A 25963-nucleotide genomic window follows, 5' to 3' on the forward strand; every position below is an offset into this window, starting at 1 on the left:
CCCCCCAGTGGGCTGGTGCCACTCCAAACTTGGGAGGACTGGGAGATCTCGCTACGCTTCACAGACCCGGCAAGGCAGAAGATCGCCGCCAGCTGAGCTGCCAGCGTCATGGATGTGTTAAACATGAACGCTTGAGTGCAGTGGGGTCATGCAGAGACCCAGGGTGCCTGGGAGGTCCCAAATTCCTTGTTCAAAATAAAGTTTTTTCTTCTTCCTCCTCCTCCTCATGTGATACCCCTTCGGAAGAAACTAATCCTTTCAGTGTCACTGACGTACTGGTATGTTTTTGCTTTTCTGTCCCACTGTGTTGCTGACATCGGATAGGAATGTGAGGGCCATACCGAGAAAGCATTTTCCTTTATCCATGTTATTTTTACCCTTCTGCATAGTCAAAAATAAACCCTAGTGTTTGTTGTATAATATCTGAGAAAAAAATGCAATGTTGGAGGTGTGCCACCTCCAAAAAAACCTGACACTGAAAAGGATAAAGGTAAAATAAGTGACGGTCATGATTATAATGATAATGATATGTACCCTTGTCTATCTACCACTAAATGTGGTTATATTTCCTAGAATTTTCTTAGATCAAATTTAGGTTGAATTTTTTTTCAACATGCCTGCGAAATTTGAATTAATGTGCTTTATTGTATGCTTTCTTAAAATAATTTCTTGACTACTTTGTGGACTTTTGCAGGAGCTGGTTCCCCTGCTCTTGGCAGCCATCAATTTGCATCCGGATGCTGCTCAACGTGATGTCCTTCTGAATCTGTTATTCAACCTAACGAAGCGCCCTGATGATGCACAGCGCAGAGTCATATTGGCTGGGCTGCTGTCTGTGGCTGAGTGCTTAGGCCCTGAACGAGTTGAAGCTGAGCTTCTGCCACAGTGCTGGGAGCAAGTATGTGCTAATCATCTGCATGCTATTTTCATTGCTTATGATTGTGAGTGAGCGAGTATGTGCATGTGTTTGTGCATGAACTGTTGTTTGTGTTGGTGGTGTTAGACTTGCAGGGTGGTGTTTGCATTATACTATCCGTATGTCTTGTGGAATGTAAATGTGACAGGCAATTATTGACAGCTGTATGGAACACATTTCCTGCCTTTTTCAAGTGCTTGTCGGACCTTTAGGAATACATGTTCAAGTGGGACGTTTGAGCACACAAGAAGAAAGGTTGATTTGAGGTAAAGCACAAAGCATGCAGGATGATGGAAGGAGAAGACACATTTGCACTCAGTCTTCGTCCCCTTCTGGTGTCCTGTGTGCTCTTTTGCTCTTTACCTCAAGTTATGCAGTACCAACTAGCCCACCAGTCTGTTCTTTTGAAGAAAGGCTAGTTATTTATGCAGTTGGCCTTTTGTATGATGAGGGTGTTGATGTGCTGCACCCTAATGGTGAGTACCAGAAACATTTTGGCAGGCTTCAGTAGTTTGCAGAGCAGACAATGCATTTTAGAAGTACTAACTGTTGGTCATGTCGGTATTCCATACTCAAAGAAGAATGGCATAAACAAACAGGGACAAGATAGAAAACACGGACATTGATGCTAGTCTACGCTTGTCCATGTTTTCTATCTTGTCCCTGTTCGTTTGTGCCATTCTTCTTTGAGACAATGCGTAAGGTGCTAGGGAAGCTGGCAGAAACAGTGATCTGGATGAGTGCTCATCATTCATGCAATGCTGATGAGATGCCACTTGTACTAGTGTTTCATAACAAATCACAGCCAATTAGAATAGCATTTCACTACCACAGGCAAAAGCACAACCAAAAATGCTTTAAGGCATTGTAAAGCAACATAAAAATGGGCATGCATGAAAAATGTTCAAAAATGCATCAAAAATGACTTCCATGTACGGAGCAAGCAAAAAGTACTACAGATTTACGAGTGTAATTGATTCGATATACTCATTTTTTTGACATACTGCAGCCATATTTGGCTATGGCAGCAGTGGAGAAAAAACAAACATTTCAAAAGCTTGCATTCAGGATAAACAAGTTCAAGCATTGGTTAATTTAAGAATAAAAATACATTTTGAAAGCAACATGTCAAATATTATGGCATTTACTAAACAAGAAGCTCAATTTAATAGAATTCTGGGGTTTTACGTGCCAGAACCACGATTTGATTATGAGGCACGCCATAGTGGGGGGGTCTCCAGATTAATTTTGACTATGGGGGTATCTTTACTGTGCAAAAGCTCAGTTTAAAGAAACCAAAAATGTTATGAGAAATGTACAAGATTTTATCACCTATTAATTGTTTTCAAAAACATTGCCAATAAAAAGAATTGAGTGGTTTCAAGTAATGATTTTCAAATGTCAATAAAATGAGAGAAAAAATGAGTTTGAACATATTTGTTTGAGAGTAGGAGAAAGGTGGTATAGCTGACTTCTGTTAATTTGACCCTGACGAGACTGACAAAATGTGTCTAATTGTCCGGTTGGTCGACTTAAACGAGAGAGAACAAAGTGTTGAAACAAATGGCTGATTCACTTAGCAGTGTTTGGCCAATTATAGCACGTCCCTAAATCAACTGCGCACCTATTTTTTATGGCTTCAAAGTAGAAAACTTATGTAAAAGTGGCTTTGGAGCTCCTAAACAAAATGGAAATCGAACACACACTTGATTATAAATGTAGCATGCCTCTGATTGTAGCAATAAGAAAAAGACAAAACCAGTGAACTTTACCATCACAGAATAGAAATTCATTTTCTTTATGTCCATCAACATTACTCTCAGACAGCACTTTATCGCTGAATATGAAAAACCACAACATGTTGTCCTCCATACGGTCCATACTGTGTTTAATATTCTGTATTTATCAATCAACTTTGTAACAATTGCGAACCGGATGGTGGCTTATGCTTAGACTGATCACTTCACTACTTCGTTCTGCAATGCATGCAATTCTCCACAATAACATTGTTTGAATGTGCTTTTACAAATTTACTGGCAAAAAAAGAAATGCGAGTTAGAATTGAGTAAATACTGTAATTAATAATTTTAAGCTACCACTTTCGCATTAAAATTTTCCCAGGGCAGGCTGAAAATAGGTGTTTTCAACGAGAGATGATGTGTGTTCAACGCATTCACTGCACCCTAAGTGCTGCCAAAACAGATGCTAACACTGTTGGAGTCACCACTGGAGTCACCATTCGGTTCAGGCACATGTGTGCTGACCAGCCAAGTTCGAATTATCTGGCAAAGGATAATTTCAGTATCGATATAATGAAATTTTCAGCCCATAGAAATGTATGGGCACTGGCCAGAACCTTCGGTTGGGATCGAATCAACTGGAAAACTGAATTAGCTAGACTCGAATTGACGGAAGTCTACTGTATTGAGGTCATGATGGCAATGAGTAGATGAGCTGCTTATTATAGTTGTACAGTACTTGGTGTCAAAGATGCACCGAGTTGTATTAACAGTCTTAAGTAATCAGCATAGTAGTGATAAGAAAATGTATCGGTTCACTCTTACAATACTACATGATTTGCTAGGTGTGGGAGAAACAGTCACGCTTTGTTGAACTGTCATCCAGTATTTACACATGAACTAGTGGAGACAGTGAATTCCAGTGCACTGCAATGCACATAATCTGTTTGCTCTATCTGAAAGCATGCACGGTGTGTGCTGCTTCTATTGCACTTGATACACAAAGAAATTTTAAGTTCACATTTGGAAAGCTCGGGTTAGCGAATAATCACAATCATACCTGTGGAGAACGAAGCGAATTGCCCTTGTTACTCTGCATGGTTGCCATCCATGATTGCGACGATAGTGACCACAGATTCATCTGCAACTATTGTTGTGAGCAGTGGTTTTATTTTGATTCATTGCTAGACACGCTATGTCACAGACACTGTGGAAGCTGTTAAAGATGCAAAGTTCTGCCGTCAAACTCACTGGCTACATTGCGGTGGACGATCTGTTGCCAACCAGCTCACTGGTGACAAAATAATAGCCACATAAGCATGGTAGTGAAATGCATGTCTACTTGAATAAAGACACGTCTTGTGCCACTGCTGCATTGTTAAGAATGTCTCGAGGCCCATGCCGCTTTGAGCACTCATCAGTCATGAGATAAGAATTGCAGCTTCCACACTGATCTTGTGCAAAATAGAAATGAAGGTCGCGGATTTCTTTAGTTAGTAATGTGATGTTTATGTAGTAAACATTTGTTTATTGCTTAATACATATTGTAATTTGACATCCGATTAATTCGGATATTTTTATAGTCCCATTAAATCTTAATTAACGAGGTTTTATTAATACCTATTGCTATATCAAGTGGGTCACAGTTGCTTCAAGTGTAACTAAAGTGAATACAACTAAAACAGCTCTATTGCTTCTTATAGATGCACATTCTACTTTATTTATATTTTATCGTGTAATAGAGCTTTGCACCATAGTTGGTCAGCAACTTCACTCCCATTAAGTTTTCATGAGTGGAGATGTCCACAGGAATACCAAGAGGGTGTTCTGTGTATCTCTGGCTGTATATGTAAATGCCATGGTATCAGGCTGCAGGATTCTCATGTCACTTCCAAATCGCCCCTTTTTTTTTTTCACTGGAAATATCTTAAGTTGATTTAGGGGTTTGCGTCTGCTTAGGAAATTGTGCAGCAGGAAAAGTGGATAGAAATCAGTAAGAGTGTGGCAGAGACCTCGTTGGACACAAAGCTAAATAAGAGCATGTGGCTCTTAGATCGTCAGGAAAAGGTATTAGTGCCTTCCTTTCACATGGTGCAGTACTGTGCAGAAAAGCAAAGGTACATGAAAACATGACAAAAGTATACATATGATTATTGCTTGATAAATTTCACAAAAAAAAAAAAAAAAAAAAAAAAACCGTGTGTTGAGAAAATTGCACAAACAGGCCTGGAGTGCGGCCTGATCCCGGTGACCAGAACCGGTAACGCACTCTCTCACCAGAGCAGGATTGGCCACCCTGGTGCAGTACTTGGCCACAACCTCCTATATGAATACAACAATCGAACCCCGGCCCTCAGTCCCCAGCAGCCGCGAAGCAACTGACCACGGCGGCGGTCAGATCTGTGACGCTGCAGAGGGTGCTAAGAATACCTGGCTCCGGACAGGCCGCCATTGGAATCTGAACCTGGCAACGTTTAACGTTAGAACGCTATCTAGTGAGGCGAGTCTAGCAGTGTTATTGGAGGAATTAGAGGGTAGTAAATGGGATATAATAGGACTCAGTGAGGTTAGGAGGACAAAAGAAGCATATACAGTGCTAAAAAGCGGGCATGTACTGTGTTACCGGGGCTTAGCGGAGAGACGAGAACTAGGAGTCGGATTCCTGATTAATAAGGAAATATCTGGTAACATACAGGAATTCTATAGCATTAACGAGAGGGTGGCATGTCTTGTTGTGAAACTTAATAAGAGGTGCAAAATGAAGGTTGTACAGGTCTACGCTCCTACATCTAGTCATGATGACCAGGAAGTCGAAAGCTTTTATGAAGACGTAGAATCGGCGATGGGTAAAGTCAAAACAAAATACACTATACTGATGGGCGACTTCAATGCCAGGGTAGGCAAGAAGCAGGCTGGAGACAAGTCAGTGGGGGAATATGGCATAGGCTCTAGGAATAGCAGAGGAGAATTATTAGTAGAGTTTGCAGAACAGAATAATATGCGTATAATGAATACCTTTTTCCGCAAGCGGGTTAGCCGAAAGTGGACGTGGAGGAGCCCGAATGGTGAGACTAGAAATGAAATCGACTTCATACTCTGCGCGAACCCTGGCATCATTCAAGATGTAGACGTGCTCGGCAAGGTACGCTGCAGTGACCACAGGATGGTAAGAACTCGAATTAGCCTAGACTTGAGGAGGGAACGAAAGAAACTGGTACACAAGAAGCCAATCAATGAGTTAGCGGTAAGAGGGAAACTAGAGGAATTCCGGATCAAACTACAGAACAGGTATTCGGCTTTAACTCAGGAAGAGGACCTTAGTGTTGAAGCAATGAACGACAATCTCATGGGCATCATCAAGGAGTGCGCAATAGAAGTCGGTGGTAACGCCGTTAGACAGGAAACCAGTAAGCTATCGCAGGAGACGAAAGATCTGATCAAGAAACGCCAATGTATGAAAGCCTCTAATCCTACAGCTAGAATAGAACTGGCAGAACTTTCTAAGTTAATCAACAAGCGTAAGACAGCGGACATCAGGAACTATAATATGGATAGAATTGAACAGGCTCTCAGGAAAGGAGGAAGCCTAAAAACAGTGAAGAAGAAACTAGGAATAGGCAAGAATCAGATGTGTGCGTTAAGAGACAAAGCCGGCAATATCGTTACTAATATGGACGAGATAGTTCAAGTGGCTGAGGAGTTCTATAGAGATTTATACAGTACCAGTGGCACCCACGACGATAGTGGAAGAGAGAATAGCCTAGAGGAATTCGAAATCCCACAGGTAACGCCAGAAGAAGTGAAGAAAGCCTTAGGAGCTATGCAAAGGGGGAAGGCAGCTGGGGAGGATCAGGTAACAGCAGATTTGTTGAAGGATGGTGGTCAGATTGTTCTAGAGAAACTGGCCACCCTGTATACGCAATGCCTCATAACCTCGAGCGTACCGGAATCTTGGAAGAACGCTAACATAATCCTAATCCATAAGAAAGGGGACGCCAAAGACTTGAAAAATTATAGACCGATCAGCTTACTGTCCGTTGCCTACAAAGTATTTACTAAGGTAATCGCAAATAGAATCAGGAACACCTTAGACTTCTGTCAACCAAAGGACCAGGCAGGATTCCGTAAAGGCTACTCAACAATAGACCATATTCACACTATCAATCAAGTGATAGAGAAATGTGCAGAATATAACCAACCCTTATATATAGCTTTCATTGATTACGAGAAAGCGTTTGATTCAGTCGAAACCTCAGCAGTCATGGAGGCATTACGGAATCAGGGTGTAGATGAGCCATATGTAAAAATACTGGAAGATATCTATAGCGGCTCCACGGCCACCGTAGTCCTCCACAAAGAAAGCAACAAAATCCCTATAAAGAAAGGCGTCAGACAGGGAGATACGATATCTCCAATGCTATTCACAGCATGTTTACAAGAGGTATTCAGAGGCCTGGAGTGGGAAGAATTGGGGATAAAAGTTGATGGAGAATACCTTAGCAACTTGCGATTCGCTGATGATATTGCCTTGCTTAGTAACTCAGGAGACCAATTGCAATGCATGCTCACTGACCTAGAGAGACAAAGCAGAAGGGTGGGTCTGAAAATTAATCTGCAGAAAACTAAAGTACTGTTTAACAGTCTCGGAAGAGAACAGCAGTTTACGATAGGTAGCGAAACACTGGAAGTGGTAAGGGAATACATCTACTTAGGGCAGGTAGTGACCACGGATCCGGATCATGAGACTGAAATAACCAGAAGAATAAGAATGGGTTGGGGTGCGTTTGGCAGGCATTCTCAAATCATGAACAGTAGGTTGCCACTATCCCTCAAAAGGAAAGTGTACAACAGCTGTGTGTTACCAGTACTCACATATGGGGCAGAAACCTGGAGGCTTACGAAAAGGGTTCTGCTGAAATTGAGAACGACGCAACGAGCTATGGAAAGAAGAATGATGGGTGTAACGTTAAGGGATAAGAAAAGAGCAGATTGGGTGAGGCAACAAACGCGGGTAAACGACATCTTAGTTGAAATCAAGAAAAAGAAATGGGCATGGGCCGGACATGTAATGAGGAGGGAAGATAACCGATGGTCACTAAGAGCTACGGACTGGATTCCAAGAGAAGGGAAGCGTAGCAGGGGGCGGCAGAAAGTTAGGTGGGCAGATGACATTAAGACGTTTGCAGGGACAACATGGCCACAATTAGTACATGACCGGGGCAGTTGGAGAAGTATAGGAGAGGCCTTTGCCCTGCAGTGGGCGTAACTAGGCTGATGATGATGATGATGATGATGATGATGATGATGATAAATTTCTAGCAGCACCAACTTTGTTAGTTTCGTATATCTCTGGATTGTTGTTCACAGAAGGCACATTTCTGCTGTTTGTAGGCTTTTCATAATGAATTCATCTTTTCCATGCTTGCATACTAGTGAAACTGTGAAATTTATGGCAGATAAACCATAAGTACTTGGAAAGAAGACTTCTGGTGGCAGAGTCTTGTGGCTATTTGGCATCGCAAGTAGCCGTGAGTATAAGCACTATATCGCAATATTTTTATGTAGTAGCTTCACTCCAGTTGTGTCTCACTTTGTCTCTAATTTTTTACTTGAACTGCATGCTATTGTGAATGTTCAAAGAAGCATTATTTCCCATATTATGCCATATCACACTGTTACACATAGACAACAGGCAGAAATAAATATTAGTGATGTTTGTAGATTGCATAAGAACAGTTAAAGGGACACTAAAGCAAAAAACTAAATCAGCTTAGACGGATAAAGCATTCTTTCAAACTCTGTTGTCGTTAATTTTGAAATAATAGGTTGATTATTAGAAGAGAAGATGATGGTCAAAGTTTCAGTTTTTTAATATTGCGCTGAATTTCCAAAGCCGGTATGTCACTGTGACGTCACAGATTTCAAAGTATCTTTTTGTATTCAGGCTGTGTTGGCTCTGCAAAAGTTCCAGAAACTTGCCATGCTCAATTTTTCCCTCCTTGATTACACAATGTGGTCTACCTTAGCCACTAAAGCATTAACTAGGCCCTAGAAGATGCTTTCAAAATCCATGACGTTGCAGCAAGCTGGTGTGGGAACTTTTGGGATGCATCGCCACCCATCTTTTGTGATTGTGCTTTTTCTGGCTTACCAAGCATTTTATTGTGGTAAGAGTGCTGTTTTGATATTGTAGAAGGGTAATTTACTGATACAGAAGAAACAGTTTTTCTCTTTAGTGTCCCTTTAAAAAACAGCTGCACCTGTTTCATTCACGGTGTTTTTTTATTTTAAGCAATTCATTTTTTCCCCTTAAACTGTACTTTCAGTCAGAATTTTCATGCAAATTTCTGTTATTCTCATCACCCCACATTGAATGTAGCTCTCTTCTACTGCCCAGACTGTAGAAGATTACTGAAGGATCTAATTGTCTTGTCAGTTGTGTGCTTGTAGTTAGATTAATTATTTTATGGTGCCTTTAAAGCTTAAATTATTGCAGCTATATGGTTCTCAGCTAATTATTACATATTGAAAAGACTTTGATGTATAAAAATGATCAGATTTAGAAGGTAGTTATAGAAATGCAAATAATACAATCAGAGCTGAAAATTGGCCTGAACAGAAACCTATATGTAAAGGCTTTGGCTTTATGTTTGCAGTGTTGTTATGGGTTCTGAAGCTTAACAAAGAAACCAAATCTTGTTTGCCCACATTTTCAGTAGCAGTTTAAAAGGCAAGCATGCCTTGTAACTAGCTGAATACAGTTGCCAACTGATTTCTCCTAAATGGAGGCTTTAGTGAAAGTGTTAATCGGGCAGTCTGAAAAAACAAATTTTTGGGGGAAAGATATTTTAATTTATTTCACTGCCAGCAGTATGTAAAATAGGTTACAGATTTTTGCCCAGTGTTGTGCTTCAGTGAAGTAAAGTCTGCTGCAGTCGAACCCACCTATAATGATACTGGTTTTAACAATATATTGGTTATGAGAATGAGTAGCTGCTGCACCATCAACTCTTTGTGTGTTTTTCATGGTGAAATAAACCGCTTACTACAGTGCCCCGATGCCGCATTATTGGTTACAGCAATAAAGCCTGGCTGCTGGGTGTCAGAGCCAAAAGGTAGTGAAATGCGAAATCCTTGAAAAGAAAAAAAGAAAATGAGAAATTCGAGCCGCTGCACGATAGGCCGCTGCTACAACAGCCGCCGTGCGCTCATTTTCCAGCGATCTGACCATCTCCGTGCGCCTCTCTCTTGTTGCCCTTCCATTCCTCCGAACAAGAATGGGCTGCGTCCACAGCTCTATGCCGCCCCACCCTCCGAAACATGAATGGACCATGCCAACTGCGCTGCGCGCTGACTTAGATTGGCTCCTCATTCAGCGCAGTTCTGCAAGCAGCTTGATCGCTCGCATTTGTCTTTGTTGGTTGCGTCGAAATCGATCCTGGCCACGCCATTTCTCGCTGCTGAAACGGAAGGTGGCTGATCCGCTCACTAATGATCGGCAATGCACGATGTTGCCGGTGAAAAGAAAGCGCGCGGCTTCTAACCGATGAGGCGATCGTCACAAACGTGCTTGCATCAGATAGCGACGGCAGCGATGACGTGGTAGGGCAGGCTGCCTCAACGTTGTCCTCACAGCAGGCCTGGCAGATGATTCAGTCCCTCCGGGGCTACGTTTTTGCGAAGAACCTTCCCCTGCACTACTTAGAGCACCTGGATGCCTTGGAGAAGGATGTCGACAAGCTTCGCGTAAAGCATGCTAGGCTGACGGACATAGGGCTTTCTCATGCAAGCCAGTGAGAAGTACGTGGTGAGATGCTTGTGGTGGTCTTGCCTCAGCGTTTCTTCTGGATTTCTCAAGCTGACAGGCTGCTGCGGCAACGTTCTCGAATTTTTTAAAAGGCCCTTTGTGGGGCCACCAAAGCGATGCCTCGGCGGTGCTTGCATATCGCTTGCCACTCGTGAACCCTCTTTCCAGTTGTTATAGCAGTTCCATTCTTTAACGCTGACAGCCGCGGCTTGTTACACGTGATCGGAGTGCCCAGGAAGCAGTTAAACGAGTGAACACAATCAGCAGCCGTATGGAGGAAGGTGGTGGGGAAGGGCACTGGCGTCTCCGCCATTATAGGTTTCTCACAACAGCTCTGCCATCCCCCTATTTTTATTTTTTCATGCAACCCGGTTATAACAATTATCGGTTATAACAATGGAATTTTTGTGGTACTTGAATATTGTTATAAGTGGGTTTGACTGTATATATATTTCGTGATGGTTGAGTGCATTTTGGTATTCACCCATCAGCCAATGCATTTGCCCAATGTGTGTCACACATTATTACCTATGCTACGTGGTGAAGATGGCAACACTGACTGCACAATGCTAGCACTTTAGGCCACAATGTGTTAATTTATTATGGAACTCCTTGCCCAAATGTTAGCTCTCCTTGTTCTGTCCAATAAGAACACTGACGAACATGCTACACACTTACATCTTATTGCCTGTGGACCCAAACGCTGCTTTTCGGGTCATCTGTCTAGCCTGTACATATGGTCTCAGGCCTGATCAGTGATGAAGACAACTGGTAGGAACGTAATAGCGGCAAGGTTCCCGTCACAACTTTTGATCTGCTATCACACTGGATCTTTTTTTGTCACAGCCACGTCGCTTACGCTGCTATCTCTGATTAGTACAACTCTATCAAGTAGTGGCAAACCAAATTACAGTTTCGTGCTGGTCTACTAAGTTGTTTTGTAGCAGCTGAATGGCGCTTGAAAAGCTAAGAAATAGCCAGTTGAACCCGTTGCATGGCTGCAACTCAAATGGTGGCAACTGTGTTCAGGACCACTATGTTTGCGTTGTTGCTTGCATGTCAGAAAAATATAGCGACACTCTACAGCGTCAGAAATCTCAGTTGCCATTATGTTTGTTGATTGTATAGAGTAGGTGGCGGTGGCTCTGGGGAAGTCCGAATGATCAAGCATGTCTGAAAAATGTGCTGTTCAAGAAATTGAGCCTGTGACTGTACTGCAGATGGTAGCAACAGGGCAAAATTGTGTGAAAAAAAAAAATTTTTTTTGCAGCCTGAGATTCGTAGCTCCCTGCTGCTGTCCATGCTACAACAGATGCTCAAGGAAGAAAAAGAGGACATGATCCGTGAAAGGGTTGCACATAGTTTAGCTGTGCTGCTAGCCTACGTGGATGACCAAGATAAGTTTTCTCAGGTGATACAACAACCATCTATTTTTTTGGTTTTCTTTCTGGTTGTCATACCCTTTCGCAAACTGAGCTTGTGTAAGAAGCAGATCTCAAATACAGTGAAACCTTGCTGATACATTACCATTTCATGCTGTTTTCTGGTCTATACACCCAAAGCTAAGTACAGTCAACTTCCGTTAATTCGGCCCTGATGGGTATGATGAAATTTATTGAATTGTCGAACGGGTCAAATTATATGAAAGGCAAAAAAATAACAACAAAGCACACCACTATGTCATTTGGCAAGATTTGCTTGATTCTAAGACACCCCTGAATCTAATGCACACCAAGTTTTTATGTGTTCAATACTGAAAACCAACATAGAAATGACACTAGATATCCTGAACAAAGTAGAAATCTAACATGCACTTGTTTTTTCATCAAGAAAAATGGCGTGCCTCCGATTCTGGCAACCAGAAAAAGACAAAACTGGCCATCTTTACCTTCACAAAATAGAAATTTATTGACATGTAATCTCAATCGTCATCGCTCTTGGACAGCACTTTAAAGCTGTCTGTGGGCCACAATACGTCGTCCACCGCACCATCCGTGTTTTCGTTGGATATTCTGCATTTATCAAATGACGAAACCAAAAATAGGTTTTTTTGGCAGAAGATGATGTATGTTTGCCACATTCACTGTCCCCTAATGGTGCCAAGATGGACATTGTAGCCATTAGGGTTACAATTGGGGTCACCATTGGGAATTAGGCTTGTTCGTGCCGACCAGTCAAATTCAAACGATCTGGTGGGGGCCAATTTTAGAATTGAAATAATGAAAGCTTTGGCTCATAGAAATGTATACCACTTCCCACTTTCAGTTGGGATCAAACTAATCTAAAAATTGAATTAGCTTGAGTTGAATTAACGAATGTCTACTGTACTTTGAAAATACACTTTTTAGATCATGCATTCTTCCAGATTATCTGATTTTTCTTCTCCCTGAAATGTTTTAGGAAGCTTCTACGTTTGTCCAGTTATCAATATTGTGCGTCCTGAAAGATGTACTGAATTGAAAATATGCGTTTTCTTAAATCTGCTCATTGTCTAGAGGAGGCTTATCAAGAAAAAGAGAGCAGATGTGCACCTTAATACTGTAGTGAATTGTGTTTTAGAGGGCTACTGACATGGCATTTTTGACTTGTCATTTCTTGTGTTAAGTGAAGGTAGAAATGCTGTTGGCCATAGAAAAATTGCTGTCTAGCATTAGAGTGCCCTATGTAATCTACTATAATACTTGTTTTTAGTAACCAGTCTTAGTTTCGGTACCCACGATGTGGATATGTCACGACGTTATTAAGAACCACCCCTCTCCATTTCTTGCAATTGCTGTGGAAACTGCATGTGAGTGCTGTAAGAAAATGCACATGCAGCACTCTTGTTTATTTCTTTATAAGCAACGTCATCATATCTAACCTTATTGCTACACAACACCGGCAAATTTTGCTCTGTGTCATGATGGCAAGATGTCAATGATGCTAGGTTCAGAATTTTGAGATAAACTTCGGTATCAAATTCAAATTCAGTGGTCTCTCATTAAATGGAAGCTCAAGGAACCAGGTAAATAAGTTCCATTTATCAGGAGTTTCATTTACTGAGAGATTGCACTCAAGGGCACATAAGGTGCTCTGTTGAAAGGGGCAGATACTTTATTGTGAACAGCAATAATAGGCATACACAAAGCTGCTTCTTACAAAGGTTCTACTTTTTGCAGCCACTGAACAGAGCTAGCAAACATAATTAAAAAAAAAAGGAATAGTCATTTAGTGAGAAAAAGTTGTTTTAGTGAAGCAACTACTCTTGAATTCCTATAGATAACATTGACATTCGTTTATACCATGAGCACATTGTGTGGGAATTTCTTTGCTGCCATTGTCAATGCTAAGCAAGCACACAGTGCACCGACATTGCATAAAGAAACCACAGCTAGCCACAATCACAGTAGAGCCACACTAACCGCGATAGGGTGGCTAACTGTGGCATAAACGAAAGTCGCGAGAGCTTCCTTCTCATATTTTCCCTACCCAACAGTTCCTGAGAGAGAAATACGGGGACTTTTGCTGGGGACATTGCTTCTCAAAATCTGCCTTTGCCTATGTACTATGGAGGATGGCGCACTTTGCTCCGCTTAACCACCGCCTGAACTTCCCTCCAAATGGAATCGTAGAGTCTGTAATTGTGAAACAGCAGTTTTATGTCAAGAATGATTGGCCTGTGTCACAGGGGCACACGTAACATAAGGTTTGCCACTTTGTAGTGCACCTTTGGTGCTTGCCAGGGTTATTGGTGACGGGAGGTGATCTTTTACAGTGCATGGCACATGGGCATGTACTCGGTGATGGGAGGGGATCTTTACAGTACATGTCACATATGGCCGCTCTGTGTTTGCTATACCCAGCCATGAACATGAACTTCAGCATCACCTGCAAATGAATATTTTACAACAAAATCAATTCGCAGTAACATTGTGTCAGTATTAATTGGTCTGCGGTCACTAAAGCGGCGTCTACCTTACTGCACTTTGCACCGGGTCTCCGCTCCCCTTCGTGGCTGGGTTCGCTTAATGCGTGCTGCTTATGTGAAGATATCGTCAACCTACATGGCGAGAAACCGTATAATTCGTCGCCGACTCCCAGATTTATCAAAATGAATTGTTTTCTCATTCAGATTTGCTTTCTTCCATTGCCCAATAATTCGGAAAATTCTGTGGCCCCTTTCCATGTAAGAAAAATCGATTGGCGACTGTACTTATTTGCATAGAAAGTCGAATTTCAATAGAATGAAATTTCGATATAATGAAACAAATTGCCGATTTTACCGACATTGTTATATCGAGGTTTAACTGTATTTAACCGCTGTTGCTTAGTGCAGCTCAACTAGGAACAAACTGATTTGCATTCTCCTCTGTAGTACCTAGGGAAAGGCATACAGTGAAGGCTTTAGAAAGAGGGGTGCAACAAACAATTCGCCTGATCACAAGAATTGCAAGCTGACGCAGCGGAATGAAGGAAGCTGACGTAATTAGGTTAGTACAGGCTTTCGCTATTAGCCGAATACATAGTATTTGTGACCCCTTGTCTGAACATCCTTATGGCAGAAAAAACAGAAATTGAAGCCCTGATAAGGAAAGTATAGAAACAAGCGCCTGGAATAACAATCAATACACCTACGGAAAGACTACTTGGTTTGGAGTACACAGTACCCTACATGAATTAACAGAAGCGCACAAAACGGCCCAATACGAGAGACTAGCACAAACTTCTACAGGCAGGACAATACTTGATCGCCTCCATATAGGCTATGCCACGCAGCAGGGAATCAAGATGGATATACTGCGAGAAATACGTGGAACGATAAAAGTTCTACTGACTCCCAGAAACATGCACCCAGAGCACAACGTGGAAAGGCACGCAGATAGGGCAAAGGCCCTCAGAACTAAATACAAAAACATCAAGGACGTTGTCTACATAGATGCCACGAAATATCCAAGTGAACAAAATATGACTGTTATAATCACTGATAAAGAGGGCAAGATAAAAGCCAGCAGCTCACTGTGAACGCATAGCACAGAAACGGCAGAGGAATCTGCCATCGCATTTGCGATAGCTTCCTCGTTGGCCAGACAAATAATTAGTCACTCAAAGGCAGCGGTGTGAAATTTTTTAAGATAGCGAGTCTCACAGGAGGTGCTTGGCATTTTAACCAATTTGAAAGACCACAGACACACAAATCATCTGTGCACCTACGCATGCCTCCCTCCCTCCTTGGGAACGAGACAGGTCACACATTGGCTCGAGAACTCATTAACTGAGCCAGAGAGCAGTCTTACCCAGAGATGAGAGAGGAGCGCAAGGTTACTTGCAATGAAATCACTTTATAGTTTGGCGAGGGCTCGGTATCCCCACCCGACATTCAGTAAGCCGCAGATGATGGCCTGGTGCCTCCTCCAAACCTGTACCTATGCAAATCCGGTGGCCTACAGCCGGTATTAGACAGTTCTAGTTTAGCGTATGCAACTATAGCATACGCTATACGCTATAGTATAGTGTACGCTAAGCAGTGCACATTTTTTTACAGTTTTAGTTAGCCTGTGAGATCTTCGGATCTCGGAGGCCATATGCCGTCGTTGCGGCTATCTCCCGACTGTAGCTATAGGTGGCGCTGACATCTCGAATGCTTAGTTCGTTAGGCTTCGACTCGTTCGAAACGAGAAGCGATCCCGAAAACGCCACAAGGTTATCCAGAATACTCTGTCGTCGAAGCGGCCTGAGACTAAGCGAAAGCTGTTTACACAGTCATTTGCTACGAACAAAGTGCATTTGACAAAAGCAACGCCAAATTCAACATGAAGCGGGCAGCCGGGACCGCCGCCATGTTTCACGCAAACTGCAAACCACACAAGGACGCTAACGCAAAATCTGAGAAATAGCATGCGTACGCTATACACTATGGGTCGTTTAGCATTCTGCGCATGTGCAGTGACGACCCGCTATTTTATAGCGTACGCAATGGTATAGCATACCCTAAACTAAAACTATTACCCGGACCAATTTGAGGGCAAATGTCGGTTATGTGGGCAACGGGCAGATCTGAGACACATCCTGTGGGTTTTCTCTCAGTTGACACGGCAGGGCTGCAAAATAGTCAATGAGGAGCAGTGGGAGGCCATACTGCTCAGTGTGGATCCAGAAGTACAACACTGGGCCATCCAGCTAGCTGAAGACTCTGCCTGAGCCTAAGGGATTCTGACTGCCGTTTAGGTGGGGACCTGGTCCCCAAATTGCTGGACCCAAAAAAGTTATTTCTCTCTCTCTCTTGCAAATAATGCACGCACACGATGGTCGGGCAAATATGAGAAAGAAGCTCTCATATAAAAGCCACCTGCACGATAAGGTAGAGAACTGGTGAGAAAACCTGAAAGTGGAGAAAGACACAAACTATGATGCCTGTTGCAATGCAGCTGAGATTGGCCGCTCAGCTTCATTTTCGGTAATATGTTTAGTTCTGTTACGGTGAGTAGGAAAAAAGTGTGGTTCCATTTAGCAAACTTCTTTTTGCATTGCCCTAATGCAAAACCAACCAACCATAAAGCTGTTGTTCTGCTTAAGCAGTAATTCCATTTAAATTTCTGTTTACTGAGATTCCACTGTACCCGCCGTGGTTGCTCAGTGGCTATGGTGTTAGGCTGCTGAGCACGAGGTCGCGGGATCGAATCCCGGCCACGGCGGCCGCATTTCGATGGGGGCGAAACGCGAAAACACCCGTGTACTTAGATTTAGGTGCACGTTAAAGAACCCCAGGTGGTCGAAATTTCCGGAGTCCTCCACTACGGCGTGCCTCATAATCAGAAAGTGGTTTTGGCACGTAAAACCCCATAATTTAATTTTTTAGATTCCACTGTGTCTGAATATCCAAATATTCAAATATCCACACCTTCATACCTGCTAAGTGTATCCTTTTATGTGCAAGAAGCATGGTAGAACTTTACAACTGCAAAAATATGTGTAAGTACTCCTTTAGAATAAAAAAAATAGATTAAAAGAAATGAAGGTAATCCTGTTGTGAATGTAGACAGCTAAATAACATTGATGTGCTTAAGTCAAGGCTTGAACCTTGGTTATGCACCGAGAAAAAAGCATTTTTCACTGTGAAGACTAGGAGTTGAACCTATTGTCAGGAAGGGGGGGGGGGGGGGGCAGGTCACATGTAGCCACAATGGCTCAGTGTTTCTGTTACTCTGCTGAGCATTGATTGGGTCATGGGGTTAAGTTTGCTGACAATGTTATGTCAAAAACATTGACTTCTGCTAGCACATTAGCTAAGTGGATAATTTTATACTGAGCCTCATCTGCATCCATCCTGTTGGGAACACACCTTCTTACGCTACCGTAAACTTTTTTGCAGTTGACCTGTCGACCGTTAACTGTACTGGTGATTTTTCAGGCAGTTGACCTGGCATTGCTTGTAGTAGCTGATGCACATGCAAGCATGGCTGAGGTGGCACAGACTGTTTTACTTCCTTCTGTTGCATCGTGGGCACTAGAAATAGGCCACCTGGAGGACACGCTGCTTTCCACACTGATTAAACTTCTTGAAGATCATATAAAGGTAAACTTCCTTGGGAAACCTTCTGTTCCAAAATAAACTCAAGCAAATGTATGGAGCTGTATGATGAAAAATAATATTGACATTATGTGCTTGCTCATTTTAACCTTGATTTCTCATTTCTTCAGTGTTTACATTTTGAGAAATGGGAATACAGGATTAGCAAGGTTGATCTTTCAAAGTGCTGGCTGTTCTAATGGTTTATGTTTGTTTGTTGGCTTGTACTTGAAGTTGTGAAGCATAATTATCATCAAGAAAATTGTGTGGCACATGAGAGGGCTCAAAATCAGCTGTGAGAGTTGTTTTCTAGCCAAACAGCTAGGTTTATCTGCATCCACACAGGTAGGCTTAACTGCCTGGCAGATCCTTATCTCATAAGGAAGCAGCAAGGCCTAGATCTCACAACCTGGGGATGTATCTGGGAGCTTCCTTCACAGCTGTCGTTACGACGCAATAAAATCTTTTGGCTGACGTCTGGTACACCTCCCATGACTAATATGGGGTCAGTACTGAGGAGCGAGCTCTTGTTGGTCTTCCTGTCCCATTCTTTCACCCTAATGTAAAGCTTATTCTCCTTGAAAGAAAAGAACACTGTGCATTACCATGGTAGTTTTCCTTAGCCCTGCTAAAGATACAGAGCGTAACAAAGCTACCCTGGCTATATTCTTTCGGACACAAACGAAAAAATAATTGCTTCCCCGAGGGCTGTGCCCCAGTTGACTTGCCTTGGTGCCTACACCCCTGATCGTGCCTGACTAAACCTGTGTCATGATTTCTGCTCACTTGTTGCCCTGCTTGCTATAATTTGTGTACGTAAAACCCCGGTGTAATGGTCGTGCTGTCTACACAGAAGTTGGTTAAACTAAAATTGCATGGCAGCTTTTGTTAGTGTGACAGGTGGCAAAAGCTTATCTGTTAGTGTTGCATGTGCTCATTTTCAAGATCTTGTTTCTTGTTTTCCGACAAGACAGATCGATGGAAGAAGTCCACACAGTTTTTTAATGAGGCAGAGATCAAGAGTTTTAATGAACTCTGATTTGGAAGACTTCAGTATTTATTTCAAGGTTTGTTCTAGTAGAAATGATAGCGCTGTAAATGCGAAACCAATAACTAGCATAACTGTTTTGTTTAAATATTTTCACCAAGAAACTTTGTAAAATGTTCAGTAATTAATATAATTTAAATCTAAAGTGTGCTAATGTGTTACTTCAACAGTAATTAACTTTGATGCACTTTGGAAAAACCTTGGAACTGCTTTCAGAAATGCACATAACACCCAGTAAAAAATCTGAAAAATAAAATGGGCACACGAGTGCTGTGCAACTTCAAATATATTTCAGTCTGCTATCTAAAAGTTGCAAAGGTTTCCTAGCTTAAGCTATAATCCATTTATTAATATTGAGAAGAGGTTTATTAGCGGCTCCTTATGCAAAGGGTACAGCGACCGAGAACGGCAAGGCAGCCCAAAGCACCATCCAAAAAGACGCCAGCAACAAGCAGCACGAGCAGAGCCGGGCCGCGCATTGGCAATGCGGCTGTTCAGCGAGACGCTTCTTCTTCCTAACAATCTCTCCCCGGACAAAAAGAGCCATCCTGGCGACTTAAGAATAGGGAGGCAGAAGGGTCGTGGTAGGGCTTGAGACGCGAGACGTGGACAATGTCACGTCCACGCCGGCGCAAGTCGTCAGGTGATGACAGTGGCTCAATGAGAAAATTCGCCGGGGATGTTCGCTCCAAGACTCGGTAAGGCCCTTCGTATTTTGGGACGAGTTTCGAGGAAAGTCCTGGCATTTCAAAAGGGACGGACAGCCACACAAGAGAGCCTGGAGTGTAGATGGTGTTTGGAAGTGAGTCAGTGTGGTTTTCTTTCTGGCGCTGCTGTTGTGCCATAAAGGTACGCGTGAGCTGGCGGCATTCTTTAGCTTGTCGGACACAGGTAGACACTCGGAGGCATCAGGGCAGTATGGAAGGAGCATGTCGATGGTATGCGTAGGCTCGTGACCATATAAGAGGAAGAAAGGTGAAAATCCCGCAGTGGCCTGGATCGCGGTGTTGTAAGCGAATGTGATGAATGGAAAGATGCGGTCCCAGTTACCATGATCAGATGCCACGTATATCGAGAGCATAACACCAAGTGTGCGGTTATATCGCTCTGTGAGCCCGTTAGTCTGGGGATGGTATGCTGTGCTTGTCCTATGAGTAATGTGATAATGTCTGGTGCTTCTTCGCAGTATATTTAAAAATTGTGTGCCCAAAAATGCTGATACTAGCTGGGAACATGGTGGTGCACTTCTCGCCTGCTTAACCATGATTTCACAGTCTTTCCTGCACTCTGGCTTGGGTTCAAAATAAACTGTATGGCATGCTTTTGCTTTGCCATATCTAACCTTAGTCATGAAGAGTTAAGGAAGCGTGCGTCTTGATTTTATTCTTGAGCCTATTGGGATAGATTTCAATAGATAAGCAATGTTGTTATACATGGAAAATTCAAATAGCCAGGCCGCATCATTCTCTAGCGACAGCAATTACACAGTATTAATGTGACGTGTTTCTACTTGTTAATTTTTACTGGTTTTTCACTTAGTGCAATGCATTTAACAATGTAATTATTACTTTTGTATCTCTGCTTTTGTGAGTATATTGAGGACACTCTTGATGACAAGGAGACGACAATGCATGCATGAATGCACTCCAGCAGCCTTTCATATTCCATACTGGCTGAGAGTTGCTAATGGGAATTTATGGCTATGGCATTCTGCTGGTGAGCACGAGGGTGGTAATTCGTTTCCTGGCGATAGAGGGCCACATTCTGATGGGGGCAAGGCTAAATGCAAAACACACTTGTGGATTTAATCCCAATAATAAATTTAACTCCCAATTCTCAAAAAATAGTCCAGAACCCTTCCTTACCTTGTCTCTGACAGCCCCAGGATTGCTTTGGGACATTAAATCCCATGAATCAATCAGTTTGCTCAGGCTGTTTGTAGTTTTTCTACCATTTATAGGAACTACTGATTTGGAGACTATGTGAACTTTGTGCATGTGTCTTGGTCTTAGACTTCTTTTGTGTAGGACTCGGTCCTATGTTTTCTTGTGTTCTCTCAGAAACCTAAGGGCTTGCTTTCTTATTGGGTATCCTGGTGCCTCTTTACTGCAGGCCTTGGCACTGCGATCAGCTGATGGCCCAACTGCACTTACACAAGCTGAAGAACAACACTCAGTGCATCTCATTAAGGCACTTGGAGCCTTGCTACCATTCCTTTTTGTTCATGTTGTCGAAACTGGCCCCTACATGAGCCGCTTGAACCTCACAGACAGCTCCTTGAAGAATTTGTTGGAAGGTGGGTTGCCAAGTTCAATTAAAATAAGGAAATTCTTCTGCCTTCACAAGAACTGATGAAAAAGCTGAATACTTGATTTTAACGTTTTGGACACCTTGCTTAAACATGTATCATATTGTAAGTGTGCAGCTGGCGACAGGTGGCTTACTAATGGCTGTGTGTGTATACTTCAGCAACAAACCTTGGTTTGTTACTGTAACAGTAACAAACTAGTAAAATGTTGGTTTGAGCAAGGTTTGATAACAGCCTGTTTAGCCATTCTTCATGCACAGTTTAATGTCTGTGGGTGAATAACTACTTTTGCAGTAAATTAGTTCTGCAAGGGTTCAACATCTACAAACATTATCCACTATGTTTCCCAGTGGCCTGGGAGAACTATAAGTGAAAATTCACTGCATAAAGAAACAGTCAAAAGAAAAAAAAATAGGATGAGCATTATTACAGTGAAACCATGTTAACATGTACCCACTTGAAGCGTACTAGCAGTTCAAACATAGTTGTGATATACCACCTCTTAAGCTGTAATGGCTTGTTGTATACTTACTGATTAGTGTGTACAATAATCACTTGCTGTTTTGTAGAGGTTAACTGTGCCACCTAGACTAGCAGTATGCCTAGCACCACACTGTGTGCAAGTGACCTTCCATTTGTTCGAAAAGTGCAGGCATGGTTCTGGTTACCCCTATACCGATGAGCAGTGGAAATGGACGGAAGCGTGGTGGCTGTTTCAATTATTCATGCATACATTGAAATCTGTTTTAATGGAAGCCTTTTTGTAGAGGTAGGCAAATATAAACTTTTTCGAATATGCATATTAAGTATCAAATTGAATATTGAATTCTCAGATGCAGACGCATATTTTTACAGCAGGAATATTCTGTTTTGATACATATGGTTAGGCAACCACACCTGTGCTGGCTAGTGTAAAAAAGACAGCTAACAATCATCGACAAAGGATCAGTTCTAAACACAAGATCAGTAATTATCATTAAAACAAGTGCACGAATAGCCTCTCCACAGCTGTAAAGCCTGGTTGCAAGCAAGCTTTCTAAAAAAGAATGGCTGCTTATGACTAGCTTTAAAAAAACATGCTTGTAGCGAAGAGAGACGCTAGTGGGTTCAGCACAACTGGCTCTAAACGGTAGTGGGTCGAGCGCTCCTGCTCAGCAACGGCTCTCGTGCTTGGAAGCTGTGACTGCCCTGCCCGTCGACGTTGCGCTGCTCCGAGCTCTGCCTAATAAACACCGTTAGAATTGGTGGAGTGTGCGGGGTACCCTCAGACGATCATCCTGGAACTCCGGTCTCGTACCCTACCATCTACCATGCCCCAAGACGCCTCCCAGCAAACGCCTCCTCCTGCACCCACTGCGTGTCCCGGGGTGCCTCGTCATCGCGACCCTCCTATCTACACTGGAGCGGACGACACTGACGTGGACGAATGGCTCACGGCGTACGACAGGGTAGGCGACCATAACAAGTGGGACGAAGTGGCCAAACTGAGCCATGTTCTGTTCTACCTCGCTGGAGTTGCCAGCCTGTGGTATAACAATCATCAAGCAGAGTTCCAGACATGGTCAGAATTTAAGACTTCCCTCGCCGATGTATTTGGTCGCCCTGCTGTTTGCAAGCTGCGTGCCGAGCAACGTTTGCGAGAACGAGCTCAACAGCCAGGCGAAACGTTCACCAGCTATATCGAAGATGTCCTGGACCTATGCAGGAAAGTTGATTCGACCATGGCGGAGTCTGATCGAATCCGAAACATCCTGAAGGGCATAGAAGACGACGCCTTTAACATGTTGCTGGCCAAAAGTCCATGCTCTGTGGCTGAAATTGTCACACTGTGTCAGAGCTATGAAGAACTCCGCAGGCAGCGGTCACTGACCCATCGACCTATACCGCGTTACGAACACCTCGCTGGTTTGGCTGCCATGTCCAACCAGGCAGCGTTGCTCGCAGAAATGAAGGCACTCGTCCGCGAGGAAGTTGCCCGGCAACTCTCGTTGATGGATTTTGCACAGCCGCAGTCGGTACACGCGCCTACGCCAAGTTTTGCGCCTCCGCTTCACCGTGTCATAGCGCAAGAACTGCACGAGGTTTTGCCTGAGCACCACCAGCGTGTTCCTGCGGCTGCGCCTCGCAGCTACGCCGAAGTCATGGCCAGGCCCCAACAGATCCCGACAGCTGTGCCACTCAGCTATGCGGAAGTCATCACCCAGCCTCAACAACTCCCTCAACGGGGATCTCTCACGTACGCCGAAGTCCTCGCTATGCCCCGACAACAGCCTGCTATGCAATCAATTCACCAGCCGCCACGTCCAATGCGTCCTTCCACATGGATGGGACCTGCCGCAACGACTCGGTGGCGTACAGCGGACAATCGACCGATATGTTTTGCGTGTGGCTACGCAGGCCACGTCGCACGCTACTGTAGTCGCGTGCAGTCGCCTAGCGCTACACCATATGGGCCAAGTTCTATGGCAGGTTCTCCGCGCCCTTATTACGACGACGAACCTCTGGCTGTGTCACCACCATTCCGCCGGTCCGCCAACATCCGCCGCTCAACTTCTCCACACCGATGCTCCCCATCACCGATGCGGCCTCGGCCCGAAGCTCGGGATGAGGAAAACTAATCGTCACAGTCCATGAGGTAAGGACTGCGACCCCATCGAAACGCGGAAGTCCTCAACGTAGCCCGACCAATGCGATAGACGTGTTAGTTGACGGTGTGCGCACATATGCCCTCGTGGATACCGGAGCCGCTGTGTCAGTTATGGACGCAAAGCTTTGTCGCTTCCTTCGAAAGGTTACGACGCCCATTGCTGGACTCGCCCTCCGAACAGTAGGCGCACAGCGTATTCACCCGATTGCGGCGTGCATCGCTCGTGTTCTCATCGAGGACGTTGTATACGCCGTCGAATTTATTGTGATTTCCTCGTGCTCCCACGAAGTTATTCTGGGGTGGGACTTTCTCGCCCGCCACGATGCCGTCATTCATTGCGCACGGGCCGAACTAGAACTGTCGCCGATTTCAGATATGACGCTTGCCGATAATGCTTCTTTTGCGAACAAACTACTCGTCAGGCACGACACAAACGTTCCTGCCCACTCGTCAGTGATTGTATCAATGCAGTGCAGCAGCCTCTCTGACGCCATCGCACTACTTTCTCCGTCGGGCCACTTTTATACTCGAAAAGGTCTGCTGCTGCCTTTTGCGACTGTGAACGTCAAACAGGGCTCCACAGCTATTTTTGTCTGTAACCCCTTCCCATACCCTGTGATGCTGCTTCAAGGCGAATGTCTTGGCCACGTGGAAGTGATCGACGCCGTACAAATTACGGATGTTCCCGAAGACACGTCCTGCGCCAGTTACAACACGCTCGGTTCTCTCTCTACGTCGGACCCTTTGCCCACAGGTGTGTTCGATTCATCTATTGCCGATGGCCTCACCCCACCTCAGCGTTCGCAGCTTCTGCGCCTCTTAGAAGAATTTCGTTCTTCTTTTGATGTCGGGCAACCTTCCCTTGGCCGGGCGTCTGCTGTCACGCACCATATTGACACTGGCTCCCAACCGCCATTGCGGCAACGACCATATCGCGTCTCTGCCACAGAACGTCTTGTGATTAATGAGCAAGTGGACGATATGCTTCGCCGCGAAGTGATCCGACCCTCGAACAGTCCATGGGCATCTCCTGTCGTCCTTGTTACGAAAAAAGACGGCTCGGTACGGTTCTGTGTAGACTATCGGTGCCCGAACAAGATCACTCGCAAAGATGTATACCTGCTGCCGCGAATCGATGACGCCATCGATAGCCTACACGAAGCAGAATTCTTTTCATCTCTAGATTTACGCTCCGGTTATTGGCAAGTACCCATGGCTGACGTCGATAGGCCGAAGACAGCCTTTGTCACACCCGACGGCTTATACGAATTTAACGTCATGCCGTTTGGACTTTGTAATGCGCCAGCAACCTTTGAACGCATGATGGACACAGTTCTCCGCGGTTTGAAGTGGCACACGTGCTTATGTTATCTCGACGACGTTGTTTTTGCCTCTGACTTCACCACGCACCTTCAACGCCTACGGCGTGTTTTGACGTGCTTAGCAAACGCTGGCCTCCAACTGAACCTAAAGAAGTGCCGATTTGCAGCGCGGCAGCTCACGATACTAGGTTATGTCGTCTCGAAGGATGGAATCCTCCCCGATCCAGACAAACTTCGTGCCATAGCTGAATTTCCTAAACCGACGTCCGTCAAAGAACTGCGCAGTTTTGTAGGTTTGTGTTCCTACTTCAGGCGCTTCATTCGCAATTTCACCGCCATCATATCGCCCCTGACGAAGCTCCTTGGCAGCAATGGACCTCTCCATTCGTGGTCGTCCGAGTGCGACGAGGCATTCACTAAGCTCCGTCGTTTGCTGACGTCTCCTCCCATTTTGCGCCACTACGACCCAACGGCACCTATTGAGGTACACACAGATGCCAGCGGTGTTGGCCTCGGCGCTGTCCTAGCGCAGCGCAAAGAAGGGTTTTCTGAATATGTTGTGGCATATGCAAGCCGTATGCTTACTAAAGCCGAGACCAATTACACCGTCACGGAAAAAGAATGCCTGGC

General features: G+C 44.0%; 1 protein-coding gene across 3 annotated transcripts in view; it reads left to right on the forward strand.

Moving 5' to 3' along the window:
* Nucleotides 1-25963, forward strand: part of LOC126547836 (RAB11-binding protein RELCH homolog) — a 223897-nt gene that overhangs the window by 86231 nt on the left and 111703 nt on the right. For all 3 annotated transcript variants that reach the window (XR_008609355.1, XM_050195847.2, XM_055063701.1), the window contains 5 exons: nucleotides 695-898; nucleotides 8112-8183; nucleotides 11733-11873; nucleotides 17850-18014; nucleotides 21169-21352. Coding sequence is in view for 2 of the 3 variants with exons in the window: in XM_050195847.2 (XP_050051804.1) it covers nucleotides 695-898; nucleotides 8112-8183; nucleotides 11733-11873; nucleotides 17850-18014; nucleotides 21169-21352 (766 nt within the window). In the remaining variant the exon portion in view is untranslated. The remainder of the gene's footprint in view (nucleotides 1-694; nucleotides 899-8111; nucleotides 8184-11732; nucleotides 11874-17849; nucleotides 18015-21168; nucleotides 21353-25963) is intronic.

Source organism: Dermacentor andersoni, chromosome 1, assembly GCF_023375885.2.
Source record: "Dermacentor andersoni chromosome 1, qqDerAnde1_hic_scaffold, whole genome shotgun sequence".
NCBI lineage: Eukaryota > Metazoa > Arthropoda > Arachnida > Ixodida > Ixodidae > Dermacentor > Dermacentor andersoni.